Raw genomic sequence first — 12,323 nt, forward strand, 5'->3', positions numbered from 1 at the left:
AAAAAAAAAAAAAGGCACGTAGTAATTTAGGGTAATCACATTAACTACAGGTAACATTTATTAAGCACTTCCTACATGCTAGGCTCCATTCTCGGCAGTCTACATACACTAAACCAAACTACGCAACTGCTCCCACACCAGAAAGACAGACAGTAGAGCTGGGGTGCGAGCCCACGGTCTCATCGCGGGTTCTGAGCGCTTCACCGGCAGCTGCACGGACTCTATGCAACAGGAAATGAAACCCACCTCCTCCAGAAGGGGAGCGGGTCATCCGCATTAGCAGCTTTCACTTGCGCGTGACCAATGTGAACTGCTCTCCAAAGGAAGAAAACTTCCTGTCGGCCAAGCTCCCTGTGGCCGTTTGCTGATGTGGTCCAGCCTAGCTTTGTTCTGCCCCTTAGAATAATACCAATACTTCTATTCTGTGCAGAACAGCCCTGCAAGTCTTCCTACTTAAGCAGCACCTCCCCATGTCCTCTGCCCAACAACCACGCCAGAGATTTCAACAGATCTGTCTCTGTGGGTCAACACTGTAACCCCCACCGGTGCCTTCTTTGGCCCACATATGACGTGCCCCGATTCAGACACCAGGACACATGAGCTAGAAAGATCCAACATAGGCAGATACAAAAGGAAGGTGTGGGGCGCCTGGGTGGCTCTGTCAGTTGAGCGTCCGACTTCAGCTCAGGTTATGATCTCACGGTTCGTGACTTTCAGCCCCACGTCGGGCTCTGTGCCGACAGCTCAGGGCCTGGAGCCTGCTTCAGATTCTGTGTCTCCCTCTCTCTGCTCCCTCCCTGCTCACACTCTGTCTCTCTCTCACAGATAAAGATTTAGAACAAAAAAAAAAAAAAAAAAAGGAAGGTGCGACATATCAATATAAGGCCTGCGTACTAGAGAAACTTCTTAAGGAATACTGCCTCTCTGTGAGCAAGCAAACATCATCTTGATCCAAGAAACGACAAGTATTTCCCAGTATCGGTTTTAACCCCAGAACTGCCCCGATTAACACGGGTAGAAGCCCGCAGTCCCCTCACTCAGCTTGCTCTCTCAGAGGGCAGACTGCTCAATTGCTCCCTCAGACCCCAAGGGCTCCACCGGACAGGCCAAAGAACCTTTGTCAACATTAGGAAACGGTGTTTCACTTTTGTCCCCAGCCCTGACTGAAGTGGAAAGAGAACATACCAGGCCTATAGGGGATGTGCTGCTTCACCCCATTCCAGCAATCAAAACCAACAGCTGGTGTTAAGCCTTACACGGCCCCTCCCCAAGCCTGAAGAGCCCGTACTTGTTTTTCAACTCCACGATGGCCTGCACAGTCCGGTTGTTGTAATACAGGTTGACAGTCCGCACCATCTTTGTCCGTTTCAGATCCCCGATTTTCACCGTCACTTTGCTGATGGTGTGGCTGCCAATGAGCTTCACGACCTGCTGGGTGGTGGTGTACCGTGTGTCCACTTTGATGGAAGACAGCTTGATATACTAAACACAGGAGGACACAAAACAGTGTATCGGTTCAAGGCCACCGGCTCATCCTGCCTTCTTCAAAACTGACCACTGTAACCCACTCTTCAACCACGGATGACACTTCTATCTGAGGTGGTAAGCGTGGCAGGTAAGCATTCATACCACTGGTGACCAACCGTCGGGAGAGGAACACCTATGTGGCAACAATCAATCTCTGAACGAGAAACCCACTGGCCCTGCAAGCCTCACCACTGCCCACATTAAAGATGGCACTTACACAAAATGGCACCTCTGGATTATTACACACCAGGCAGGGATCGCTCTCCAGGTAATAGCCATCAAATTCCACTAAGCCAGACAAGGTGCTAAGGAAGAAACCAGTCTCAGCATAAGGAAATTTTCATTTTAGAAAGCACCGAGCTTCACAAAGAAGCCATGAACGCGCCACGGCGACATTCCTTAAGGCGAGCCCCCCCCCTAGTAAGAACACAGGGAAACGCAAGAAATCCCAACAGGACTTAGAAGTCACAGGAAGGACATGTCAACCAATCAGCCCCAGATGTTTCCTACTTCTGAGCCATCCTGAGGTCAGAGGAATCCTAAAAAGCTACATTAATATTTGACTCAAAGCAGAGTCACAATTAAATTGACCAAAAATCATTGAGTTGTATACTTTAAAATAGGTGAATTTGGTGGTATAGAAAGTATACCTCAATGAAGTTTAGAAGAAAAGAGAACAGTTGTTATTAAACCAGGGAAATAATAGCTGCTAGTTTAACTGATACTCTTTCAAAAGTTGTTTTAACCTAGCCATTTTCTGTACGCTCATCTGATTTAGACTCAGACCCTCGAAGTAGGAAACATTCTCAAATTACTGCTTCCCAAAATCTAATCGAGCAGTTACATTTTGAGTGCCCTGGGTGTGCAAGGCTCCAGCTACGAGGAGGGATTCGAAGACCAACTAGACAGAGGCGTACTGATTCTTATGTAGGAGCTAACCAATGTGGAGACGGCAAGTGGCCCTGATTGAGGGAGCTTCAGTTAGGGAGAAGGCAGAACGGGCCCACCTGTAAATGTTGGAGTTGGGGTGGTTGGTAAGAATATGGTTTTGAGTCCGCAGAATCTCCACAGCCTTCTGGGAATATTCCTTTAACTGAAACAGAAGTTAATAAAAGACCAGAGTTAAAGGCCAAGGGAAAGTCTTCCTGGAAAAGACTTCTGTCTCCTGCTATCTAGTTGATACCGCCCAAGAAATACCAGGCTTTTCAGCCCCAGTGCAGAATCACACAAGGCTGGGCCTAATTCCTAGTCATTTAAAGGATTCTGTCTTCTCTACAAGTTTCCACAGACTTAGGAACAGTCACCTTTTCAGACCCTGTGGACAAAGACCGTTTTTATTCCCATGGAGAAGTCACAAAATGGTTATCCGACTTGCAGAGACACTTTTAGGGATGCCATCAGGGCAGCCAGGAAAACGAGGGGGATACCTTCTTTCCTAAAACAACTTTAAATGGGTTGCATTTTCCTCCCCACCTGATCTCCTTCTGCTGGCTAAGCCAAATTCAGCCTGTGCTTATTTGCTAGTATATGTTATCTGGTGGCATACGTGTTGGGAGTGCTTAACATAGATCTAAAGAGATTTTACAGGTGTGCCCCCCATGTGGGACGGTCAGAATGTTAACTCAAGGGAAAAAAGGTCAAACGTGGCTAGACAGCCCCCTGACTATACATCAAATGTTACCTTCTTCTCCGTTTGTGGGGTTTTCAAGGAGAAGTACCCTAGCAGGTCCACAAACTGGGCAGCCTTACGACCATAGGCTGGCAGTTCTGGCCATATGGACCACATCAGATCTAGCAGGAGCTCCTGTTGCGATTTGCTGGAGTTTCTGTAGATAAAGGACAGTTCGCATTACCAAGCAGCAGAAAACCCTGGAGTTCCTTTTATTTATCAACAATGCCCCGGTACTGTTTCTGTAGCTGTACCTCCCTCCCCACAACCAGGGGTTAAGTTCAAGCCATTCTGCTGTTCTTCTGACAGCAGATCCTAACAGGTGCATCTTCAGAAGGTGGCCTGAAGAGTCAAGACTGGTCACTTTACAAACTCCAAAATATAGCCTTCTCAGAAAAAAACGCAAGCATCTCTTGCTTACGACATCAGTTTAATGGCTAAGAACGGCTAACCTCACGAAGACACAGTCAAGAGGATCCAGACCGATATAAATACCGAGACTGAAACCGTGAGCATGTAACATGAAGCCAAGACAGAACCACATCGTCCACTCGGGTCCTGGACCCATGCAGACCGCCAAAACCTAGCCCCGGACCCCACCTGTAGATATGCAGCGTCAGACAGTGCGCCTGCCAGCGTACTGAGGAAGAATTGGACTCTAACAGGAAGCAACGCAGGAACTGAACCAAGGTCTCCTTATCTGCGAATTTGTTCAGCTGGTTCACCAGAGCTGTGCACAGCTGGTCCTCCTGGCTGCCTGAGCTCTCACCTGCAAGATCAGGGCGGGACTGAGGACTGGAGACCAGGAAGCATGGTCTAGGGTCCTACAGCCAGTGACACCAGATGGAGAGGGAGGGGATTCTGTCCATGTCTAAGAGTTTCAACTAAATGGTTTTAATTTGAAAACAACTTTGTTTACAGGAGAACCAGAAGGCCAGCCCCAAATGAGACAGACGTGCAATAACGCCACCAAAAAGGCACAGGACAAAGGGCCGACGCAAGCCTGGCACCGAACAAACACGGCTACGTCGGAGATCCGTTACCTAAAACATCTACCTGTATCATTAATTGGGAGAACGTAAACCACCTCCCCTGCTCTGCTGATCACCGGTCTCAGGCCTCCGAGAACCACGAAAAGCAGTGAAAACAGAAAGGCTTCTGCCTTTTCGATGGTAGGGAGTCCACTAAAACAGCTTCCATTTGTGGGGCATTTAACAGTTCACGAGGTGCATTTACGAGCATCATTTAACACTGACAACCTTCTCACACAGCAAGTGTGATTTATTATTTCATGGAAAAACATACTTGGCTTACTAAAAACGTTCAGTGCCCTTTGGCCTTTCCTTGGTACGGGAAGTCACAAGTGTAAGGTGTAAAGGAAAATAAAACCAAAACTAGACACTAGAGGGCATCTGAGTTTTAGGTCCCTAGCACATCCGGGTGAAAGCCCTTCCTGAAAGGAGCATCAACAGTGTGCTCCAAGAGGAAGCAGAACACATCACCCTGGTCACAAACGCTTACCCTCTTTCTCCTTTTCCTTTTCTTCTTTCTTGCTCTTCTTCGTGGACGACTTGGACTGTGTCGTGGCTTGTCCAGAACTGGCAGCCACAGGCGCCGAGGAGGAGGAGGCAGTGGAGGAGCCCGCGGAGGCCGCCAGAGCGGCGAGGACTTTGCTGCCGCACAGGGCGCAGGACAGCAGCTGCAGCAGCACCGGAGACACCCCCTCGTCCACCAAGAAGCTGACTTGGAGGAGGAAGTACAGGACGGCTGTGGGCAGAGGAGACCGGGGCTCGGTTCTGAGACAATTACCGCGGACTTCCCCACCACGGGAGCCGTGTCTGCACCCAGCCAGGACCGGCCCCGTTCCCACCGGCTTGCTTTCCGAGGCTGCTCTGCCAGATGCCGCCCAGAACTCATGCCCGCTGCAGGAATACCTCACAAATGTCCAAACAGCTACCTCGAGATCGACTCTCAGCCCCCACTTCTTCGAAGAAGACGACTCTCTAGACCCCACCGGCTCCTCTTTAGTTTTAGCTCTATAATCTGGAGGTCAGCCGCTCCTACTCTGTGCCCCCAGAGCACCCCGAATTTTGTCTCTGACCCTGATCGCTCCTAAGTTTTGACTTTTCTTCTCAGCTAGGCAGAGTTCTAGCTACGTGTCTTGCTCACGGCTGCGTCTCCGGCATCCAGGCCAGTGCTTGGCACACAGTGGGCCTCACTACCTAGTTCTCAAAGGGACGACGAAGTAACAGCAGCCCGAAGGAGCTGCGCTGCTTACAGTCGTCTTTGATGCAGAACTTCTGCCAGTTGACGGTGCGCTGGGCAGCAATTTCCGCACAAGCTTTCAGGTGCTCCATCTGAAATGGAAACCAATCCGCAGAGGTGAGCAGCCCCGCCAGGCAGCCCGCACTTGAGGGGTCACTGTCCTGACTCCGGACTGCATACTGAGCACAACCCCCTGTGCACGGCTGCTGACCCCGTGCCCCGGGTTCCCCAAGTGCACACACTGCAGCTCTCATGGAGCCTCCTCTGGGCTACACCCACCACACAAACGCCCTTTGTTTACAGGGACCCTGCAGGCCGCTCAGTGACACAGCAGGAGAGAGAGACACCGTGACGGTAAACTACGACCCAGGTTACTTTGCCCTTTCTTTCCCGCACTCCCACCTTTTCTTTTGCTAAAAGCACCCCAGGAAGGACACTAGCTTAGAAATACTGAACACCGAAGACGTCCTCTTCTAGATGCTCCTATGCGATGATTCGATTTGATCCCCAAAGTCCAAACCGCTTTCAGACAGTAACACATCATGTCTTTAGTGCTGAAGGACAGAACTCAGAGGTGTGCAAATTTCTGGTGGAGCCAGCGACAGTGGTCATGACTGGCCACCCCACGACTCATGACATCAGGCGGGAGTGGGAACGGTGGTGGGGAAATCTCAGACCCTGACGCCAACTGCACCGGACGTACAGCACCGCGGATTCGCCCTGAGCTCAACTGTGGCCTTAACGCCCTCTAAATGTTTAAAAGCCCCGTTCTGCTCCATCCTACCGCCTCGCTGGCCGAGCCGCATCACCCGCCCTCTGTCTGCCCCGCCATGCCCCCTCGCCCTCATACCAGGCTGATGAGTGTGTCGTACTGCAGGGCGGAGCCTGAGCTGGCTGTAACCACGCTTGCCCGGAGGAATATCCCCTGTTCCTCCAGCAGCTTCTTGATCCCACGCACATGGGAGTCCAGGGTGTGCAGATCCCGGAGCTGGCGGTACTTCTCCTTTGATCCACAGATGAAGAGCAAAAGTTTGCGGACTTGGCGACGCACAAACGGAGTCTGCTGGATCATCAGGTACTTGAGGGGAAAAGCAACACGAAAAGTCAATGACTCAGGAACTGTGACAGCAGTGACACCCCAGGTGTTCACGAACTGTCATTAAAAATTGGTAAGAAACGCAAGCTAAGCTATTTCCTCACGGCCAAGCCGGCCTCCAGTTAACCGCGGTATTCCTTACAGAAACCAGAAGAAAGGCAGGCATGGAAAGACAGACGTCAGAGAGGGAAAAACAGCCGTATCCCCACTCCCCTACTGGAATCCTTTGGAATCTACAGGGAAGCCGGCCCCCACTCCGGCCCACCCAGAGTGAAATGATCAAGAAAACATATCCAGAATCTCTCTTTCTGGTCAAAGAGGTGGGGAAACCTGAAATGGTCATCTGGGGTTTGCTAACAGGTCACTCTTCCCAGAGTTAATCTCAAGCTTGCTGTGATGGTGGCTGATCTTAAACTGCCAAATCTCGGCGGTCCCAGACCTGCCCCACCACACACCGCCCTGCAATGGCCGGTCCAGAAGCACGCTAACTACACTGCCTCTCTGCCAGCTGGCTCCCCCTCCGGTCCTACCAACAGGGAACAAAAAGGCACGACAGAGGGCAAGAGGAAAAAGCACCGGCTCCTTCCTGTCTGCCTGCTATGCTGGCAATAGCCCTTCACGCTGGCAGCCTCCGTCATTTTTTCAGCATCCAAGGACAAACCAACTACAGTTGGTTCTGATCATCAGCTTCTTTGCATACTTCCAGAATCGACCGCACCGCGGCCCCTCAGAGTTCCTGGGGCACCGGAAGCAGCACCCCCACCTCGGGCCCACCCAGCTGACTCCTCTTCACACGCGGGTTTCTGGTGGCTGCTTCCTGTAGTCACTGTCTCTGGCTTCCCTTTTTTCCTTTTCTGGTTTTCCAATGGTGGTTCAAGCAATCCCCTATGTTAAAATCTCTCCGTAACTTAACTACTACATTCTCTATTTACCAGCATTCAAATTTTTAAACTTGTCTGTTCCTACCATACACAGAAAGAGTTAAACGTATGGACTTAAAATCTAGAGGCACGGCTTGCTTTGACAGCCATCTTCCACAGCTTCACCACACGGGACACCCGGGGCAAGATCAACACAGTGTGAGCGGCACTGCTGGGGGCAACACCTCCTGGGAGCGAGGACAGAAGGGGGCCATAAAGGCTGTCACAGCCAGTATGTCCTCTCCTGGAATGGCATGCTGCCTGGGCCTTCACTTACCTCTGAGAGAAAGTAAAACCAAGAATGATCAAAGACAGGAGGGGGGATTCGAGAGTTGGCATCGGCGATCTTCTTGATTTGGTAAGGAAGCCGCAAGACCATCTCTGTTAAAAGTTGAGTGTAGGCCTCAAACACATCAGCAGCATGACCCTGGAGGGAGAACACCTGTGTAAGAACCTGTGACGGGCGGTTTTCCATGACCACAACTAGGAAAAAGGCCGGCTTGCTGCTTGTTAGGTATAGCTTATGTTGGAATTAGCAAATGGCACCTTTCAAATGGGAACCATCGCTGTCTGACAGTTGAGTTTGAACCCAGCAAGACCCCAGGCTCCTGAGGGCAACTTTGTCACATGCAAAGGTTGCATGTACATCTGGACACAGATCTCGCTTGTCTTGAAAGTTCTAACATTTCACTCTGTGGGTTTTGATGCTGACTGGCTGTGCTCTGCTTGACACAAAAACTCAACTTCTAAAGGTAAAAAATGGAAAAAAAAAACAGTGGTGAGGAAGGACTCCTGACTTCCTACGAGAAATGCACTCCATTCCCTAGATCCATAACCTTCTGCTATAACAAAAGACATTTCAGTAAAGCAAGGCAGCCAGATCACTAAACACACATCCCCTGGAGGCAGGGCAACTGAGGGCTGTGGGGATGGCGGAAGCAGCAGATACCCCGCGGGCTGTGTGTTTCTCTGGACAGAGCCTGCAGGAGTCTGGGCCCAACGTGTCTCGTGTATTCAATCGCCAGTTACTCATCGGTCCTTTGCCGAGCACAGGAGGTGCAAATAAGGGGAAGACTCCACATGTGTGTACAGGGTGCTCTGGGGACCCGGGGAAAGGCCATCTCCACCCGACCTGGTAGCAGGGAAGTGTGTGTTGGGGAGGTTGTTCCCAGGATCCAGCGCATGAGAGCCAGGTCTTGAATAAGGACTAGGAATTAGCTTAGAGGGAAAGGAAGTGACGCAAATGGAAAGAAGTTCAGAAAGACAGCAGGTAGGAAAGTGGCGTGCCACATGTGGGGAAAGGCACAGATCAGGGGGGCCACGTGCCAGGATGCATAGTGACGCAGCTGAAGAGTTAGGTAGATCGTTGGGTTCTCAGAGAACTTTTTGGCCTAAAAGTTATGGAAGACCAGCAAAGGGTTAAAGAGGACACAGTGAGGTTCACATTTTATGCCTATCCTATCCCTGAACTATTCAAAGCAGTTCGGCGTGTGCCATGGGGAGCACAGCAGGTGCCGACCGCAGAAGGCCACTGCCCAGATGCAGACGGACAGCAGTGGTAGAGATGATGAACACAGAATGGGCACCAGTGAGCACTCGGCGCCGGGCTTTACTGCGCCACGCCACTCAGCGCTCACGACAACCCACACAGCTGACCCTACGCGGAGCGTCATTTCCCAGCGTGCAAACTGAGGCTCACTAAGGCCAGACGGAACCTGCCCGACCTTCGGGGCTGGGAAGTGGGAATGCTGGTTCCCAAACTCACCTGACCAGAAAGCCCATCTTCTAAACAAGCCCACTGAAGGGGCTCTGACAACCACAGGGGAGTCTGACATACACAGCAGGACGCAGTCACTACTGACACTGCCCTGTGCCTTCTCACCTTTTTCTAAGGAGCTTCACATGCAAGGACGCATCTGTCTGATTTCACTCAGTTCCCCGGCTTCACAAAGGGCAGGAGTCTGCACCCCAGTAGGTCGGGAGGAGTGGTCGTTCACTAAATCACGCCGAGAGTAGGGGGGGCGGGGGCCCCCACCCCGAGGAACACAGGCTGCCTCCAGCAGGCTCCCTGCCCTGGCTCCTCGGACCCTACTCACAGACAGCAGAGAGGAGGAGGGCAGGAGCCGCTCTACATCCAGGGAGAGGCCTCACCTTCACGTACTGGCGGAGGAAGAACGGGCTCATGTCAGGTGGGGATGACGTCGTGTGTGGCTTCAGCAGCTGGCTGGAAGCCACGGGCTCCTCGTCGTTCTGCTGGCCCTTCCAATAGTCCAGCAGGGATCTGAGCACGTGCAGGCAGTAGTCCACGGCGCCGGAGCTCAGCAGGGCCGCTGCCGTGGCACTGGAGATGAGGGAAGAGGACTGGGGAAAAGAGAGAAGAGGTCAGGGTGGCTCGTGAAGCAGCTGGAGGCAGCGGGGAGAAACGACGGTGACGTTCTCAGAGTGGCAGTCCAGGGACTGAGCTCATCTCGGGCCAGAGGTCCCCCGACTAACTCAAACACCCCCCAGCTCTTCCCAACAACGGCAGGTTCCCAGCTCTACCCACCCCACACCCCTGCCAGAGGCCAAGGGGGCACGGGCTAGGTAACCTCTCTGCCGGGAAGGGTGGCTTGCTTTCTTCCCTGGGCAACGAGAAAAGTGGCCCATTTCAAGGGGAGGGAAAACTTTCCACCGTGAGCACCAGATAGCACCCCCACCCTCCCAGTAGGGGCTCTCTCTACAGAACCAGCTTCTAAAGGAGATGGGGTAAGTAATCACATGAATAAAAAAGCAGGGAAAAGCCACTGTAAATAAAACCATTAGGAGAGCCTTGCAAATCCCAGCAAACCCCACAGCTCATAAGCTCATTAAGATTGGATGCAGTTCAGCCTCCATTTCCAGCTTCTCTGCTTTGTGTTAATCTCCTTTCCACCACGCACACGCTGCTTTCTCTCTGCTTTATTACCATACCTCATAGCAACATACAGTAGGGGAATCCTCTTAGCCATCCTGCGCCTTGCAGAATAGCCCCCTCCTTTCAATAATGGAACTTCCAAACCCTGTAACCGCTCCACTTGGAAGGACTGTTGGCAAAGATCAGGACTTGGAAGGTACTCTGAACAAGGTGGAAGCTCTGCTCTTGGAAGAGGTGACAGCTTAGAATCTGTCTCCTCTAGAATGACAATAGACAACGGCCTTATTCTAACTACCACCTGTGCCCTCAGCCCCAGCACCAACCCGACAATCCTCTTTCCTTTCCACACACCCATATGCTCAAAGAGACAGTACCTCACATATGGAAGACTTAGATCCAGATTTGGTCCGGGACATGAAGACGCTCAGGAGTCTCATTACCACTAGATGGACTTCATTCAGGGCGCTGCGCTCATTCTTCCTGGACACGTCCTGCAGGCAGAAGCAGAGCCCAGAAGCCCCCGTTTACCTTAAGCCTGAAGCCTCCTCTCAACAACACTCCTTCCAGCCTATATGTTCTTCACACGGAGTCACAGTCAAAACAAGCTCCGATTATCGGTGGACCACACCTGGAGGAGCTAGAGCCTGCTACGCTTAAGAGCCCATGTTCTGATACAAGTAACTAATTTCTTGTTTTCAGCTTGGGGAACTACAAAAGGTCTGTGGGGGCAGAGACTTGGTCTGTTCCTCATTTACGTCCAGACCTAACAGGAGGCCTGGGCCAACGCAGGCCTACTGCTTTCGTTGAATCACCGGAACCGGAGCCCTCCTGTTCAGGTGGTGCCCCCCAGAAATGAAGTGAAGCTCCTCTAAGGGAAGGATGGCAGGCTGGAAGGACCTCAGCCTGTGCCTGTTCCTGACACAGTGGGACTCTCCAACCTTACCTTTTTGTCCATGCCCAGTTCAGCAATTAGCTGGGAGAGCAGGTTGTCCAGGGCTCCCTTGTCTTTCTCATCTTCTCCATCCAGATCTGTAGTGAGCATCAGAATGACCTGGAAGTCAACAGAGAGGTAAAACGTGAGGACCAGTACCCTAGAGGACGACTCTAACACAAGGTGTTTCGGAAGAAACCCCGATCCTCCTGACGCCCCTGTCAGTCACAACTCTGATCCACGAAAAGGTCCTAAATCTCGAGGTATCCGAAGGTGAAGTGTCCGGAGTCGGAAGAGTCGAACTTTGGTATACGCCACACGTGGCATCACAGAAGGCGTTTTGCAAACAGTCTGCAAAACAAATCAACTAAACTATGTTGTAATCAACCAAAGTGGCTTGACAGGGGGCAGTGTGCTGTGCCCAAAGTAAAGAGCTCTCTGCCTAAGACGAAGGCAGTTAGTGCGAGAACAGCTAGCAGACCACATTCCAACACTGTGTTAATACAGACTCACATACACCAAGCATCTGTGGAGCAGACATTTGCTCCCGGCTCTGTCAGTAACTAGCTGGAGGACTTGCAGACATCTTTTTAAATTCTCCGACCCCTGGCCTTTTCACCTATAGAATTTAGGGCTAAAACTTGCAATTCAAAGCTGCATTCCATTATTCTCTGACCTAACACCAAACAAGGCCTTACAGAGCCTCTGGGAGAGACACGTGAACACGCCGAAGGATGGTCCAACCACAACGTGACAGACCCGGGTGAACTGAGGGATACCTGCATGTACGGGATGGCCCGGACGCCTCCAACATTTCGTAACTGGGGCAAGGTCTGCAGTAGTCTCTCCAACAGCATCAGACGGACCATGTGCAGCCTAAAAGGCCAAGGAAAATACATGAAATGTGAGCTAGTTCACAACCACTAACTGGCCGAATATAGTTCTTTCCTCCTGCCACCAAGGTAAACAAGGAGCCTACTGCTTCGGAATGATCCTAGCATCAGCAAAATGTTCAGAGATGC

At 51.5% G+C, this 12,323-nt stretch overlaps 1 protein-coding gene across 9 annotated transcripts in view; it reads right to left on the reverse strand.

Moving 5' to 3' along the window:
- UBR4 (ubiquitin protein ligase E3 component n-recognin 4) overlaps window positions 1–12,323 on the reverse strand; it is a 132,503-nt gene that overhangs the window by 41,647 nt on the left and 78,533 nt on the right. For all 9 annotated transcript variants that reach the window (XM_040462878.1, XM_040462928.1, XM_040462909.1 and 6 more), the window contains 13 exons: window positions 12,081–12,177; window positions 11,314–11,421; window positions 10,745–10,861; window positions 9,629–9,838; window positions 7,755–7,904; window positions 6,312–6,539; window positions 5,475–5,553; window positions 4,718–4,963; window positions 3,797–3,965; window positions 3,209–3,353; window positions 2,535–2,620; window positions 1,745–1,832; window positions 1,289–1,482 (listed from right to left, as the gene is read on the reverse strand). In XM_040462878.1, the coding sequence (XP_040318812.1) occupies window positions 1,289–1,482; window positions 1,745–1,832; window positions 2,535–2,620; window positions 3,209–3,353; window positions 3,797–3,965; window positions 4,718–4,963; window positions 5,475–5,553; window positions 6,312–6,539; window positions 7,755–7,904; window positions 9,629–9,838; window positions 10,745–10,861; window positions 11,314–11,421; window positions 12,081–12,177 (1,917 nt within the window). The remainder of the gene's footprint in view (window positions 1–1,288; window positions 1,483–1,744; window positions 1,833–2,534; window positions 2,621–3,208; window positions 3,354–3,796; window positions 3,966–4,717; window positions 4,964–5,474; window positions 5,554–6,311; window positions 6,540–7,754; window positions 7,905–9,628; window positions 9,839–10,744; window positions 10,862–11,313; window positions 11,422–12,080; window positions 12,178–12,323) is intronic.

This window comes from Herpailurus yagouaroundi, unplaced genomic scaffold, assembly GCF_014898765.1.
Source record: "Herpailurus yagouaroundi ecotype Mexico unplaced genomic scaffold, PumYag 77, whole genome shotgun sequence".
NCBI lineage: Eukaryota > Metazoa > Chordata > Mammalia > Carnivora > Felidae > Herpailurus > Herpailurus yagouaroundi.